Source organism: Oxyura jamaicensis, chromosome 7 (assembly GCF_011077185.1).
Source record: "Oxyura jamaicensis isolate SHBP4307 breed ruddy duck chromosome 7, BPBGC_Ojam_1.0, whole genome shotgun sequence".
Classification (NCBI taxonomy): domain Eukaryota; kingdom Metazoa; phylum Chordata; class Aves; order Anseriformes; family Anatidae; genus Oxyura; species Oxyura jamaicensis.
Genome location: NC_048899.1, coordinates 11,333,133 through 11,346,015, shown reverse-complemented (window position 1 = coordinate 11,346,015; position 12,883 = coordinate 11,333,133). Strand labels below are relative to the sequence as shown.

General features: G+C 51.5%; 2 protein-coding genes across 3 annotated transcripts; both read right to left on the bottom strand.

Moving 5' to 3' along the window:
• Nucleotides 1–4,240: 4,240 nt before the first annotated feature.
• HOXD9 (homeobox D9) lies at nt 4,241–7,829 on the bottom strand. Of its 2 annotated transcripts, XM_035331901.1 has the most exons (3): nt 7,615–7,829; nt 5,688–6,311; nt 4,241–5,291 (listed from the first exon to the last, which is right to left on the bottom strand). In XM_035331901.1, exons 1-3 carry the CDS (start codon nt 7,616–7,618, stop codon nt 5,050–5,052), a joined length of 870 nt encoding a protein of 289 aa, XP_035187792.1. In that variant the 5' UTR covers nt 7,619–7,829; the 3' UTR covers nt 4,241–5,049. The 2 variants fall into 2 exon arrangements, with proteins under 2 accessions (XP_035187792.1, XP_035187791.1); XM_035331900.1 differs by lacking the exon at nt 7,615–7,829 and having other exon boundaries at nt 5,688–6,654.
• Nucleotides 7,830–9,018: 1,189 nt separating this feature from the next.
• On the bottom strand, nt 9,019–12,877 carry HOXD10 (homeobox D10). The gene is made up of 2 exons (XM_035330839.1): nt 11,969–12,877; nt 9,019–10,466 (listed from the first exon to the last, which is right to left on the bottom strand). Exons 1-2 carry the CDS (start codon nt 12,708–12,710, stop codon nt 10,189–10,191), a joined length of 1,020 nt encoding a protein of 339 aa, XP_035186730.1. The 5' UTR covers nt 12,711–12,877; the 3' UTR covers nt 9,019–10,188.
• Nucleotides 12,878–12,883: the final 6 nt, after the last annotated feature.

Here is a 12,883-nt window from a genome sequence, read left to right as displayed (position 1 = left end):
TGTACTTGGAGTAGAGCGGGTTGACAAAGTAGGAGCTCATCGGGGAGGGGGCAGCGGCCGGCGGGGGCGCGGGCGCGGGCACGGGGCGCTGCTCCCCCCCGCCGCAGCCGCCGCCGCCGCCGCCGCCGGTGCCTCTACGCCGCGCTCATGGTGCCGCCGCCGCCGCTCGCCCGTGCGCTCCCCTCTCCTGCTCTCCGTGTATGCGGTGACCAGGACTGGAATATAATCGCTCCCAAAATGACCTGCCTCACTGCTTTTACTATTTCCTATTAGGCACACAGCAGCCCGCGCACGCACACACACACACACACACACACACACGCACGCACGCACACGCTCATGAGCTCAGGGGGGACTTTTGGCTTCAGTTTACATGTGCCGCTCCTCAGGCAAGAAAAAAACCCGGCCCGGCCCTGCCCGGATCCACCCCAGCCGCGGCGCCCCCGCTCCCCCCGCCGGTGCGCGCTCGCCAGGAGCCGCCGGTCCCCCGCCGCGCGGGGCGAGGCTCCGCGCAGATGCCGCGCGATAACCGCGGGCGCGCTGCCCGGGGCGCCGCCGCCCGTCCCGCTGAGGCCGAGCCGCCGGGGGAGCCGCGGCCAGGAGGCCGGGAGGCTGCGAGGGCGGCCCGGGGGTCCCGGTGCGGGAGGGCGGCAGCTCGCAGGGGCCGGGGCCCTCCGGGTCATTTCCTCGCGGGCGAGCGGAGTGCTGGGAAATGAGATGCACATTTACCCTTGACGCCGTGCACGCATGGCTGAGGCTGCAGGTTAATTGATACTTAATGGAAATCATGCCTATGAATATACTTTCCATCATTTCACCCTTGGAGGACGTCATTACCGAGGCAGAGAGAGGGAGGAAGAAAGGCGAGTGGGTGAGCGGTCAGCTCCGCTCGGGGACGCCGTCCGAGCGAAACAGGCGAGCCCTGCTCCCGGGGATGGAGGAAGGAAGGAAGGAAGGAGGGAAGGAAGGAGCGAAGGCGCTGCCCGCTGGGCTCGCTCCGGGCCCCCGCGGGGGGAGCGTGGCCGGGCGCTGAGCGCTGCCCTCGGCCTCCGCCGCGCCGGGGGCTCGGGGAAGGAGGCCCGGGGGGCTGCGCAGGCCCCGCTGTCCCGGTCCGAGGAGCGCCGTCTTCCCCGTCCTCTCTTCCCAACGTCCTCTCTTCCTGCAGTGGGAACCAGCTTTTTTAGGGAAGACACCCCCAGGAGCTCGAGTCCGCCCTGCTTTGAACAGAGACGAAAATGGAGGTGAAATCTAATACGGGCCCCGTCGGAGCCACGTGTGACCGTCTGGTGTGAATTGACAAAAAATATTTGTGGTTACATAAAAGACATCGCAGGCTCCTTCCCCATCACACCCCGCCGCCCCCACCCCCGCCCCGTGTCCGAGGCCCTCGCCGTGCCGCTCTCTTTGTCTCGGCGGCCGGCCCGGGTTCCCGCACATAAGCAGGGCCTTACGGAGGCCAGTAAAGGCCCACCGGCCGTGGTGAGGCTGTGCCGGGCCAACGAGGGCACAGTGACGCCCCTCGCCCGGCCCAGCGAGGCGCAGGGACCCCCGTGCCCTAGGCTTTGGGGCCCAGAGCGGCGCGGTGCCCAAATGCTCTCCGCATCGAGGCCTCTCCGCGCTGATACAACCCCCCCTTAACCCCGCAGACCGGCTGGGGGGGACGGGAGAAGCCCCGGGGTTTGGGGGCACACGGATATTTGGTGCTAGAGGGAAAGAGTAGCGAGACAGCAGCGCAGGGCTACCCACCGAGGCAGGAGCGGGGGGCGAGAGGCACAAAACCACCACCCGAGCCGTGCGCGGCGCGGGGAGGCAGCGGCTGCTTCCGCGGCCTCCCGCGGAGCTGCGGCCAAGGCTCCGCGGCCGCCCCCCGCGTGCGGGTCCCACCGGGATGCCCGGCACCGTCTCGGGGGCTCTGCGGAGCCGGCAGCGAAAGCGGGTCCCGGCGGGGGGGGCGCGCAGCGCTGCGCGGGGCGCGGAGCGGTGCGGAGCGGCGGGGCGCGGCACCGCGCCTAGGGTGGAGCACTGGCGCCCTCTGGCGGCTTTCGGCGGCAGGGACAGGGGACAGGGACAGGGGGACAGGGGGACCGGGCGGACGGGGACAGGGGACAGGCAGCCCCACTGCGGCCCCTGCCTCGCCGCCAAGGGGGGTCCGCCAGAACCAGGAGGGCGCCGCTGCCGCCGCCAGAGATCGGCGTGGTGTTATGTTCGCTTCTCGATGAGCTCGGTCACGAGCAGCTTTTCCTTTCCTTTCGTTTTGGTTTTGTTTTTCTTCTTTTTTTTTTTTTTTTTTTTTTTTTTTTTTTTTCTTTTTTCTTTTTTTTCTTTTGGGAGGGGGTGGTGGTGGTTGTGGTGTCTGTCGGAGTTTCCAGTGCCATTTTCTCAGCACATTTCGGTGACCCTCTTTTAATTTTTTGCCAGTGCTATAATTAACTACATACAAAGAATGCGCCTCGTTTACACATGGCAGCCAGCAAAGACGCCTGAGCTTTGAAGACCGCTGCTATCGCGTTTTCGATCATGTTTCCCCACATATTACACCACGAATACTCCATGTGTGGTAGTTTCAGAGCTCTCCGTTTTTGTCTTGAACATGTTATTTTGTTTGCCCATTCGTTTATGTATCTATAGATTGATTTATGTAAACGAAAGTAAAGATGAATCTTTGTTTACCCCCGCTCCATCACACATGCCTGTGAATTATTCGGGATAATGTGTGTGCGAGTGCACGCGACTGTGCATATGTACAAACATACATTAACACAACCAACGGGTAGGGATTAAATTATTGTTTAGTTTGACACTAAAAGCGATTTACATGGAGGAACTGCGCGTTGACTTTCGAGACGTTTCATTTTCTTTCTGCCATTTTGAAATAAGCACACACAGCATCAGAAATAAGTAAAAGAAAAAAAAAAAAAAAACATACTAGGTAAAATACGTCATTCTGCCTGAGAGAAAATATTAGAAGGAAATGGTGTGGGCTTGGTCACAGTTTCTTAGCAGAGCCTCTGCTAGAACCAACCTAACAGTGCTCAGTGTCAAGAATATAGTTTACGTGTTGTGAGTTGTAGATCACACACATTCAGACCGGTTATTTTCGAAAATATGAACGCTAAGACGGTAGGATTCAGCACGGTAGAATATCCAACAAAATACATTTCCACTAATCAGTTGACTTGGTAAAATCTGTTTCTTGACCTTCGTGTCTTTTTTGAGACTGTTGCCTTGGCCCAACGCTGACGTGTTGAAATTTATAGTCCAAGATTTTAAGACCTAGTTTGTCTGCATTTTTGGCCTTTTTTTTTTTTCCTCTAACAAACACAAACATCAAAATAAGGTGGTTTCAAAGAAAAGCGCCATAGCATATCGTAAACTCATTAGGTCCAGACGTCTAGCCATCTCAATGGTTTTATTATACCACGGTTCTTCCTGTTTTAAAAGAATTATAGGTATCTTCTCGACAATAGATGGGAAGCAATGCAACACCTTTTCCTGGCACTACATGTTTTTTGCCCTTTTTTTTTTTTTTTTTTTTTTTTTTTAGAGAGAGAGGTAGAAAACATTAAACGCGAGGTCTCTCGGCTCTCCCCTTAATCTTGAATTAACCGAACTGCTCGTAAATATTTACGGGTCCTTCATTTTAATGGTTGCTCTTTAAACAAAGCATTTTTTACAATGAACTTCATCTCAATTATCTTGATAAAGCCATGTGTGTTTATAAATGTTGAAGGCATGAGACGTGCTGCGAAATGAGCTTTCGCCAACATCACTGCAGGTTTGGAAGTAGCCTGGTCCCTCCAGAGCTTCCCAACCTCCAGGTTAAATAGCGCGGGGATCAGAAACGGCCAAAACATAATAATAATAATAATTAAAAAGATTTAAAAAAAAATAAAATAAAATAAAGGAAAAGGAAACAAGAACGGTTTGGGCGAATAAACACCGTTTGGCTTATTCGGAGGAGCGGTGCGGAAATCTTTCCTAAATGACCCCCAGAGCTCCCCGAGCGAGCCTGAAGGCCGCGCACAAAGCCAGCAAGGAGGCGGCCGCACCCGGCCGAGCCCCTGGAGCCAGGGGAGCTTCCCCCGGCCCGGGGCTGGCAGCGGGGCCGCCGTGCCCGCAGCAGCGCGGAGCGGCGCAGAGAGGAGCGGCGGGGCCGGCGGGCGGGAGCCGCGGGGCTGTGCGGGGCTGTGCGGGCAGGGCAGGGCGAGGGACGCACAGATTTCTGCTCCGAGCGCAGCGCTTTTCGTTCGCAGCCTTTATTGTGTAATAGCGGAAAAACAGTTACAGCAGGTCGGGAGGCAGAGACGTGGTGGGTAGTACAGCATTTACCGGGGTCGGGAGCGGCAGCGAGCCGGGGGACCGGGAAACGTGAGGCCTATTGCGAACGGCTTCGGGTCTGAGACAACCTCCTAACAGTGCACTAAAGGGGGGGGGGGGGGGGAGTCTCTCGTGGCCTCGCTGTGGCATCTATTGCGAAGGAGCGCAATTCAGACCTAGAAAGCAGAGGGTCGGGGTAAGGTTTCCTTTTAATAACTCGTGGACGACACAACACCCCCACTGATTGAAGCGACTGTAATTTAATATATATCTTGTTACCATAATTATAGTTATTTTCCTTACCTTTATTTTGGCAAAGTAACTACCTAGACTACATCACTTTTAAGAAACATGTCAAACATTTAACATCAGATAAAGTTCCCAAAGCTAACGTGCACTCACAACATCATCAACCAAACGGTCTGGGAAGGAGGAGGGGGGGATGAAGCGACTCTGCAAAACACGTTGGCGAGCAAGACAAAATTTCCCAAAATACCTGACATAGACCACGTTTCACTTCTATCTAAAAAAGACCAGATTGATTTAAAGTTCCTGGGGTGGGAGGCACGGGAGGAGGAGGAGAAACGTATGCGGGGCTGAGGGGGGGCAGGGGAAGCATAAAACCCAACCAAACCGAAATTAAAAATTAAAAAAAAAAAAAAAACAAAAAACTCCCAAAGCCCCAAACTCAGAACTAAAACAATATTCCCCAGCTGCATTTCTACCCCAGCGTTAGTCTCCTTTATTGCCTTTCTCCTTGTTCATCTTTTTCATTTTCATTCTTCTGTTCTGAAACCAGATTTTGACCTGTCTCTCTGTGAGATTTAAAATCCTAGCTACTTCGTAACGGCGATCTCTGGTGAGGTACATGTTAAAGAGAAATTCCTTTTCCAGTTCCAGAGTTTGATACTTTGTGTAAGGACAACGCTTTTTCCTCGTTGAACGAGCGTGGATCCAGTTTGCTGCAGGGTTATCTGAAAGAAGGGAGGTATATAGGGAGGGGGGGGGGGGGGGGGGGGGGAAAAAGGTTTAAATTAATTTAACGAAGGATGGACTGTTTTCACAACTTTGGAGGAATTATCATAAAAGCCTTAATGCCCCAGTCTGTTTACTGTACAAATGATGTCTTGATGGTAGGTGGTTATGTGGAGTCTTTTATGGGTGCTTGTTGCTGCTTGCGCTGGGGTAGGCGTCTAGACGTTTTTATAGGTTAGTAAAACTATCAGTTTTGCACATTCGAGCCTTACAGGTTTCGGCAATAAATCAAAGGGGCAATTTCTTTCTTTCTTTCTCTCTTTCTTTCTCTCCCTCTCTCCCTGCCTCTCTCCTTGCCTTTCTCCCCCTCTCTCTCTCTCCTTTTTTTTACTTACTTGGGTCAAGTTGCTGCTGTTTCTCCTCCTTCAGATCGCTGCTCGGGCTGGGGTTGTGGCTGCAGGCGGCAGGGTCCTTGGAGCTGCTGGCAGCCGCCTTCTCCCGGGGCTCCTGGAGAAAGGAGCTGCACGTGTACTCGGGCACACCGATCCCCTGGGACTCCCGGGACGAGGAGCACTCAGTCCTTTTGGAGGAGGAGGAGGAGGAGGAGGAAGACGAGGAGGCGGCTGCTCCCGTCTCCGGCTTTATCCCGTAGTGGCGCCCGGTGGAGGAGCCGGAGCTGGACGCGGAGCCGCCGCCGCCGCTGCCGCCGCCGCCGCTGCCGCCGCCGCCGCCGCCGGCGCCGCCCGGGAAGCCCGGGAAGGGCTCGATCCAGGAGCGCACGTAGCGGCCGGCGTCGGCTGCCCCTAAGTGGGGTTGATGCATGTAGGGGTGGTAGATGCCGGTCATTGCCGCAGACGGCTGAGGGTGAACCGTGGACCAGGAGGTGGAGAACACGGTGGATTTTGGCGCAAAGCTACAGGAGGAAAAATCTGAACTCTCTGCAACACCTGATGGCCTGGAGGTCGCACTGTGACCTCCCTGGACGAATCTACTCCCGTAAACTTCTTCGCTTTCATGGCCTATGAGAGAATCGACATAATAGTTACTTATGGTGCCACTAGACGACATTTTAGGCTCCCCTCTTAGTCATATAAAAGGTTACACTGTTAACTGTATATGATACCCTCCCTGAGAACAATCGTAGTATTTTGCAGACTGCAAGCCTCAACCATTGGTCGCGGGGCCCACGTGATCATATTTACCAATACTGCGAGTAAATCAATCCGCTAAACTGGGGCTGCTGTGATTAAAAAAAAAATCATCATCAACAACAGCACCGCACAGCGCGCCGCGCACCCGCACCGCGCCCGCGCCGCGCCGGGACGGCCCGCGCCGCCCGCTGCCCGCTGCCTCCCGCAGCCTGCCCGCAGCCTGCCCGCTGCCTGCCCTCTGTCCTGCCTTCCCTGCCTTCCCTGCCTTGCCTTCCCTGCCTTCCCTGCCCTGCCGGCCTTGCCTGCCCGCTGCCTGCCCGCTGCCCGCCCTGCCCTGCCCGCCGGGGGCGCGGCGGGCGTGGCCGCGCTGGCAGCCCACGGCCGCGGCGGGCGCGGACTATTTCTTCACGTCGTCTGAGTGATTTCTGCCATTCATTTCTTAATCAACGAGAGGCAGGGTGTTTAAATAAATCCAACAGCCTTGGCTTGCTAATCACACTCCGAGCTGCTGAGGAAACCCGCTGGGAAGGGGGGATTCTTGCCTGTAAAAACAAACCATCGCAAGCTGGGACTGTAACGACTTCTCATAAAACAGGAAAATGTTACAGTAAAAGCACATTGCGGTACTTCCATATTTCAGAGCATGTGCGGGTAGTATTATCCGTCCCCGTGCCCCCCTCCCTCGACAGAAAGTTTCCATGGGAAGGATCCGCGTTTTAAAAGAGATGCCCATTGTGTTGTTTTAAAACAGGTGGAAGACCTCTGTAATGATTTTATGCCTTTCAATAAAAATTTTATGAGGTGTATTTGATTATAGATTAATGTGTCCCTAATAAAACGGACGGATGGGAACAGCGAAGCCTGTGTCTCCCAGCACGGCCGACGCGTGTCTGGGCGCACGCCCCTGCTGCACCCGAGAAAATTTGGGGCCGCCGAGACCCTGGGCAGCCGGCCGAGGGGGACCCCAAGGAGGCCCCGCAGCAGCCCCGGCCCCGCTGCCTCCTCCGCCCGAGTTCAGGGGGACCGGGGCCGGCCAGCCCCGGCTGGCCACGTTCAATGCCTGCGGGAGCTTTCTGTCCGCCTCGCTTTCTCTTCCTTCTCTCCCCTCCCCGAGCCGGTCCCCCCTTCCCCGAGCCACAAGATGCCCGGTTAGTATTGAAAACCGGATTACCCATGGTCTTCCGCACATTTCTGCTCTTCTGAGCGAGGGAAGGTGGCTGTGTCGGGATCTGGAGGAAATGCACACAGTTAGTGGAGAACCCACAGCAGAGCCCGCTGAGGACACAAACAACAGCACTGCGAAAACACTTCCTACTCGTGGGCCGGTATGAGGAAGGGACTGAAATTCCTGTTTATTTAATGATTTATTACTCTCTTAGCTTGTTTTCTTCCTTTTTTTTTTTTCTTTTTTTTTTTTTTCTGTTTAGTTTTTGGGCATCTCTCTCTAGCATTTTCCTTTGCATTTTCAGACTTCCCTTTAATTTTCTCTAGAAGCAGGGCTTGTTGTATGGCGAGGAACTGCCCCTCGCTGCACACAGATAGAAATTGATAAATCGGGCATATTAGTGTGAACCTCCTTTTTTATATACGTTGAACACTTGGTATGGAGCCAGTTAATTAGTTCCCACTCCCGAAACTTCTTCGGTGATGAAGCGAGTATCTTTAAAGGAAAAATAAAAATAAAGATGGTTCAAAAGTGCGCAATATTTAAAGAGGTGGGCTTTGAGCACCGCTTTGTTGTTTGTTTTCGAAACAAGAGCAAGCACTGCATACCTATGTGCTTGCGGCTCCCGCAACTCCAAAATGGTGATGCTTTGGGCTGAGGAAAATATTCCTCTGCCCCACGAGCAAACATGAGAAAGCATTTGCTGAAATTCAATATCCGCGACAAGCGAGCAAAATGCAACGCCACCAGCTGCAACATGAGCACTATCAGTGTCACCAAGGCAGAAAACGTTGGCACTATCTTGCGCTTCATTTCTTGATTTAGCAACTGCTTAGGGGAAGACTGGGCGTTGATTGTGGGCGAGCTGCTTTCCCAGCGCAGCCAGCAGCCACGCTATTTTTCCAGTAAGGTTTGAAGGTGAAAGTATGCCCAAGTATTCACACTTCGGTTTGGTGTCATGTTCATTTGCAAGCCAGCTCTGCTCGGTATTTCTGCTCCCACCCGCTCACCCGCACCCCCTTCCTCCTCTGTCATGGCAGGGAACCTGCAAATAATATTTTTAATTTATGCGCCGAAAGGGTTAAGAGTCATGAAGTTCATTATCTGGACGTGTGCTACTAAAATGGAATTGCGGGAAATAAAACGAGCTCTGAGAAAACAAAAATGGTGCAGGGGCACAAAAATGGGGCTGGAGAGGCTGGTGTACTTCTGTAAGCACGCCTGGGAGCTTTACTGCTCGCAAAAGCCCAACCTTGCCAGATGTTTGAGGGAATATTTCCCCATCCACCATCTTCTAAAGGCTCTTGAGCTGACCAAGAAGCAAACTCATCGCATTAATTTATACCCAGCTTTGCATTTGGTATGATGTTTTTTTAAAGCAAGTAAGGACACGAAATCAAAGTCTACACATTGTAAGCAGGCAGTGACTGTTATTTTTTAAATCAACATAGGAACGTCAAATAAAATGACACACATATTGCTGACAGCTTGTAGTAGAAAGATTTTTTATCACTTACCATTTATGAGTTGATTGGATGAGGATGTCCAGTTTAGGTCATAATATTTTACTACTTTTTTTTTTTTTCTGTCTCTCCTTTTTTTTTTTTTTTTTTGCATTCAGTTTGTTAGACTGCGAACATCACACAATATTTTATCAATTAATCATTTGTTTACAGACACAATTATAAATAAATTAGCTTTACATCATTTCCCGCCCCTGTCTCCACCCCACCTCTAAAAAGAAGGGAGAAGGGAAAAAAAAGAAAAGAAAGAAAGAAAAAGGGAAAAAGAAAGAAAGGAAAGCAGGCAGACACACACAAAGACCAGAAAATGGACAAGAAGGCGAGAAGGTACATCAGTCCAAAGAGCTGCTGATAAGGAAAGATCAGGAAACCAACCTGCAGCCGTACTTCAAACGTTTGTAGAAAACCAAAGGAACCGCAGTAGTTTACAGAGTTTATTGCATTATACATGCGAACAGAACATGCACAAGAAGGACATATTGCTGCTGAACGACTACTATTCCACATATGCACCACAAGAAAATGTCTACAATGGAGAAGAATGAAATATTCCATTTTACGAAGGACAATCTCAAAGTTCATTTGCGAGGATAGTTACATTATAATGTGCTTCTCTTTCCCCCCGCCCCCAAAGTTTTTCCCCCTTTTTTCTTAAAGTATTGAATGTACGCAAAATGTTATGGCCCGTGTAACAGCCCCACATAAATACCATTTTGTTAGTAAAAACATGAAAAAGTCACATTGCTTGGATGTTCGACAGTTCCAATAAGTTAAGACCAAATGATAATATTCAATAATAGTTACCCTGCATTACGATGAGAACAAAAATAAATTACACGTGCTAGGTTTTATATATACTCGTCATAGTAATACATATTCACTTGCAGCGCTAAAAGAAGGACGAAGAGTCACATTCTACCAGAAAAAAAAAAAAAAAAAAAAAAAAAAGGAAAAAAAAAAAAAAGGAAAATGACGGGTTCTGCCACAGTCTCTCCTGCATTTAGCAACTGGTGGTGCTGTGCCCATTTCTCACTGTTTCCACCCCCAGGGTTAGGCTTTAAGAGAAGGTCAGATTAGCGGTCAGTTCTCGGATTCGGTTCTCCCTGCTCATCTTCTTGAGCTTCATTCTGCGGTTTTGAAACCAAATCTTGACCTGCCTGTCAGTGAGGTTTACGCTCTTACTGATCTCTAGGCGGCGCTCTCGAGTGAGATACATATTGAATAAGAACTCTTTCTCTAATTCCAGTGTTTGGTGCTTAGTGTAAGGACACCTCTTCTTTCTGCCACTCTTTGCAGTTAGCCAATTGCTTGTTGGAGTATCAGACTTGATTTCCTCTATCAAAATCAAAGGAGAAGAAGAAGAAAAAAAAAAAATCAAAACTCCCTCCGGCTGTTAGAGTGTACCCTTGGCCATGAACCCTCCTCCGCGAGGCCGGCAGACCGGGGGGCTGCGGGGCCGAGGCCCCGGCGGGGCGAGGTGTGGGCAGGGGAGCGAAGCTCTGCAGGGCCGGGGGGTCACCAAACCCCCAGCCCCCGACCCCGTCGCCGGCCCCGAGCCCCCGGGAGGCCCGGGAGGGGCTCGCTCAAGTTCGCGGCTGGCGCCCGGCCCGCCCGCAGCCCGCCGGGCACACTCTGGCGCCTGCAGCCCGCCCGGGGCTGCCTCGGCAGGCTCCGCGCTGGCCGGGGAGATGCCCCTCTTGCAGGAGAGCCCCGCAACCTGCCCCCCTCTGCAGCCTCCCCGCAGCCCCCAGCTCAGCTGCACACGCACACCTAGCAGCAGACATGGACGTTTCCCCAGCCGAAATGATGCACGTGAAACCAACACCCTCCACCTCGGGTTTCTTTTTTTTTTTTTTTTTTTTTTTCCTTTTTTTTTTTTTTTTTTTTTTCTCTCTCTCTCTCTCTCCATTTTTTTTTCCATTTTCCTTTTAGATTTGATTTTATTTTTCACCAGAAATGAATCCTCCCCCCATCAACCTAGACCTGGGCCGTTAGCTGTAATTCATATAACAAGAATCTCCATGCATACGTAGGGTAAAAATCGACCTAGAGGTTGCAAAGTACGTTTTTATAAGGTAAAAAGATCCTGGTTTTGGATTCCTCGACACACGCCGTTCGAAACGAAGGCTTTAGTGCACCTCTAAGGGGAAAATAAAATTAGATAAGCACCACCTTTAGCTTTCATACGCCTTTCAAAATAACGTTGCACTTTTTGGAGAGAAACCCAAGGTTATCTAAAGAACCACGTTCAAACCTTTCACGTTTTGATCATTTGATCAGGCAGGCAGCGGGCTGCTGCTTGCATTGTGCATTTGTTTCCAACTTCACCCAGCTTGGTAGTACCTATTCCTCACCTATTTTAATAGGATCGTAATTAAGTTTAAATGCAATCAAAGAGCAGCCAGGCTCAGTGAAAACAAACAAACAAACAAACAAGAAATCAGCGAAATATTACAAGAGAAAAGTTGAGCTTGTCGTATTTTACAACCTCCAGACCTGCTTTTTTAAAGGTATTTGGCTGATTTTGGCTGCTGCAGTGCACTAAGGAGCACCCAGAGATATTCCCCGCATCACAGAGCCAGTCTGCATGCACAAGAGAGGCAGGTCTCTAAAGCAGAGCTTTGGACCCTTTTGTGTTGCCTTTTTTTTTTTTTTTTTTTTTTTTTCTTTTCTTTTTTTTTTCCTGCCAAAATCTTCAGAGGCACAGCACCTGCAGCCCGATACTTCTTACCATTAAATGTGCTGGCTGTGATGCTCGTTAGTATATCAGAGCGTGCTTTAGGGTGCTGGCGTGTTGGAGTTACACCACGGTACGGTTTAAACTCGGTAATACAGACCTTTACTCTCCTTCTCCTGGACTTCTGGGCTGGACACGGAGCCTTCGGGCAGGCAGCTCCTCTCGTCTTGCAACGTGGACTTGGGCTCGGGACTTTCCACTTGAGAGACTTTAGCTGCGCTGTCTTGGTTGTTCGGGTTTTCATTCATTTTCTTTTCCATCTGAAGTTGAGAAGATATCTGCGGTTTGGAGCTGCCGCGAGGGTTTAACTGTAACATTACAGTTGAACTCGTTTCGGGGCTATTATTGTACTCTTGGGTTTTCCCAGTGGCGTAGGTCTGGCTCAGTCTAAAATATCCTGGGACGGGAACCTCGGGGTTCTCAATGGGGCATGATTCAGACACCAGCCTCTGGTAGGAAGGGACGTCTGAAGAAATGAGTTTGGTTCTCTTATCGGAATACATGCAGCAATTGCTTTCTTCTTTAATATTTGTAGTGAAGGAACAAGTGGGGACCTGCTGTGTAACAGGTTGCTCTATTCGACAAGATCTGTTCGGGTCTGTCCAACTGTCTACTTGAGGTATATAAGGATGTACATTCATACCCATATTTTGGTGATTAACTTCTCTTTTAGCCAGAGACGGTAGGAGTCCACAGGTTTGCATCCCATAAGTCCCAATGTCTGTGCTAGGTGGCATATACATGCTGGCGCTGTTGGAGTAGAAACTGTCACTCCTGCACGCACTGATGAGAGAGTCTACTAAAAAAGTATTAGCGGCAGGAGAGCTGTTGGGGAAGGACATTTTGGGCAGGAATTTGAGGAAGAGAGCTTGTGTCCCTTGCAGGCTGACATCTCGAGGAAAACATTCCCGGGGAAGCGCCGATGCCTCCGCGCGACCACATGACAGCCGGGCCAATGGCAGCGCCCGCCGCCCCGCGCCCCGCCGCCCCGCCGCTGACGCGCCCCGCCGCGCCG

What these genes read in the sequence shown, in the direction of transcription:
- HOXD9 (XM_035331900.1), bottom strand. Translation starts at nt 6,360, where the DNA reads ATGTCGTCTAGTGGCACCATAAGTAACTATTATGTCGATTCTCTCATA. An exon ending in ACAGCAGCAACTTGACCCAA is followed by an intron (nt 5,292 to 5,687) that starts GTAAGTAAAAAA and finishes CCCTTCTTTCAG; the next exon opens with ATAACCCTGCAGCAAACTGG.
- HOXD10 (XM_035330839.1), bottom strand. Translation starts at nt 12,710, where the DNA reads ATGTCCTTCCCCAACAGCTCTCCTGCCGCTAATACTTTTTTAGTAGAC. An exon ending in CCAGGAGAAGGAGAGTAAAG is followed by an intron (nt 10,467 to 11,968) that starts GTCTGTATTACC and finishes TGATTTTGATAG; the next exon opens with AGGAAATCAAGTCTGATACT.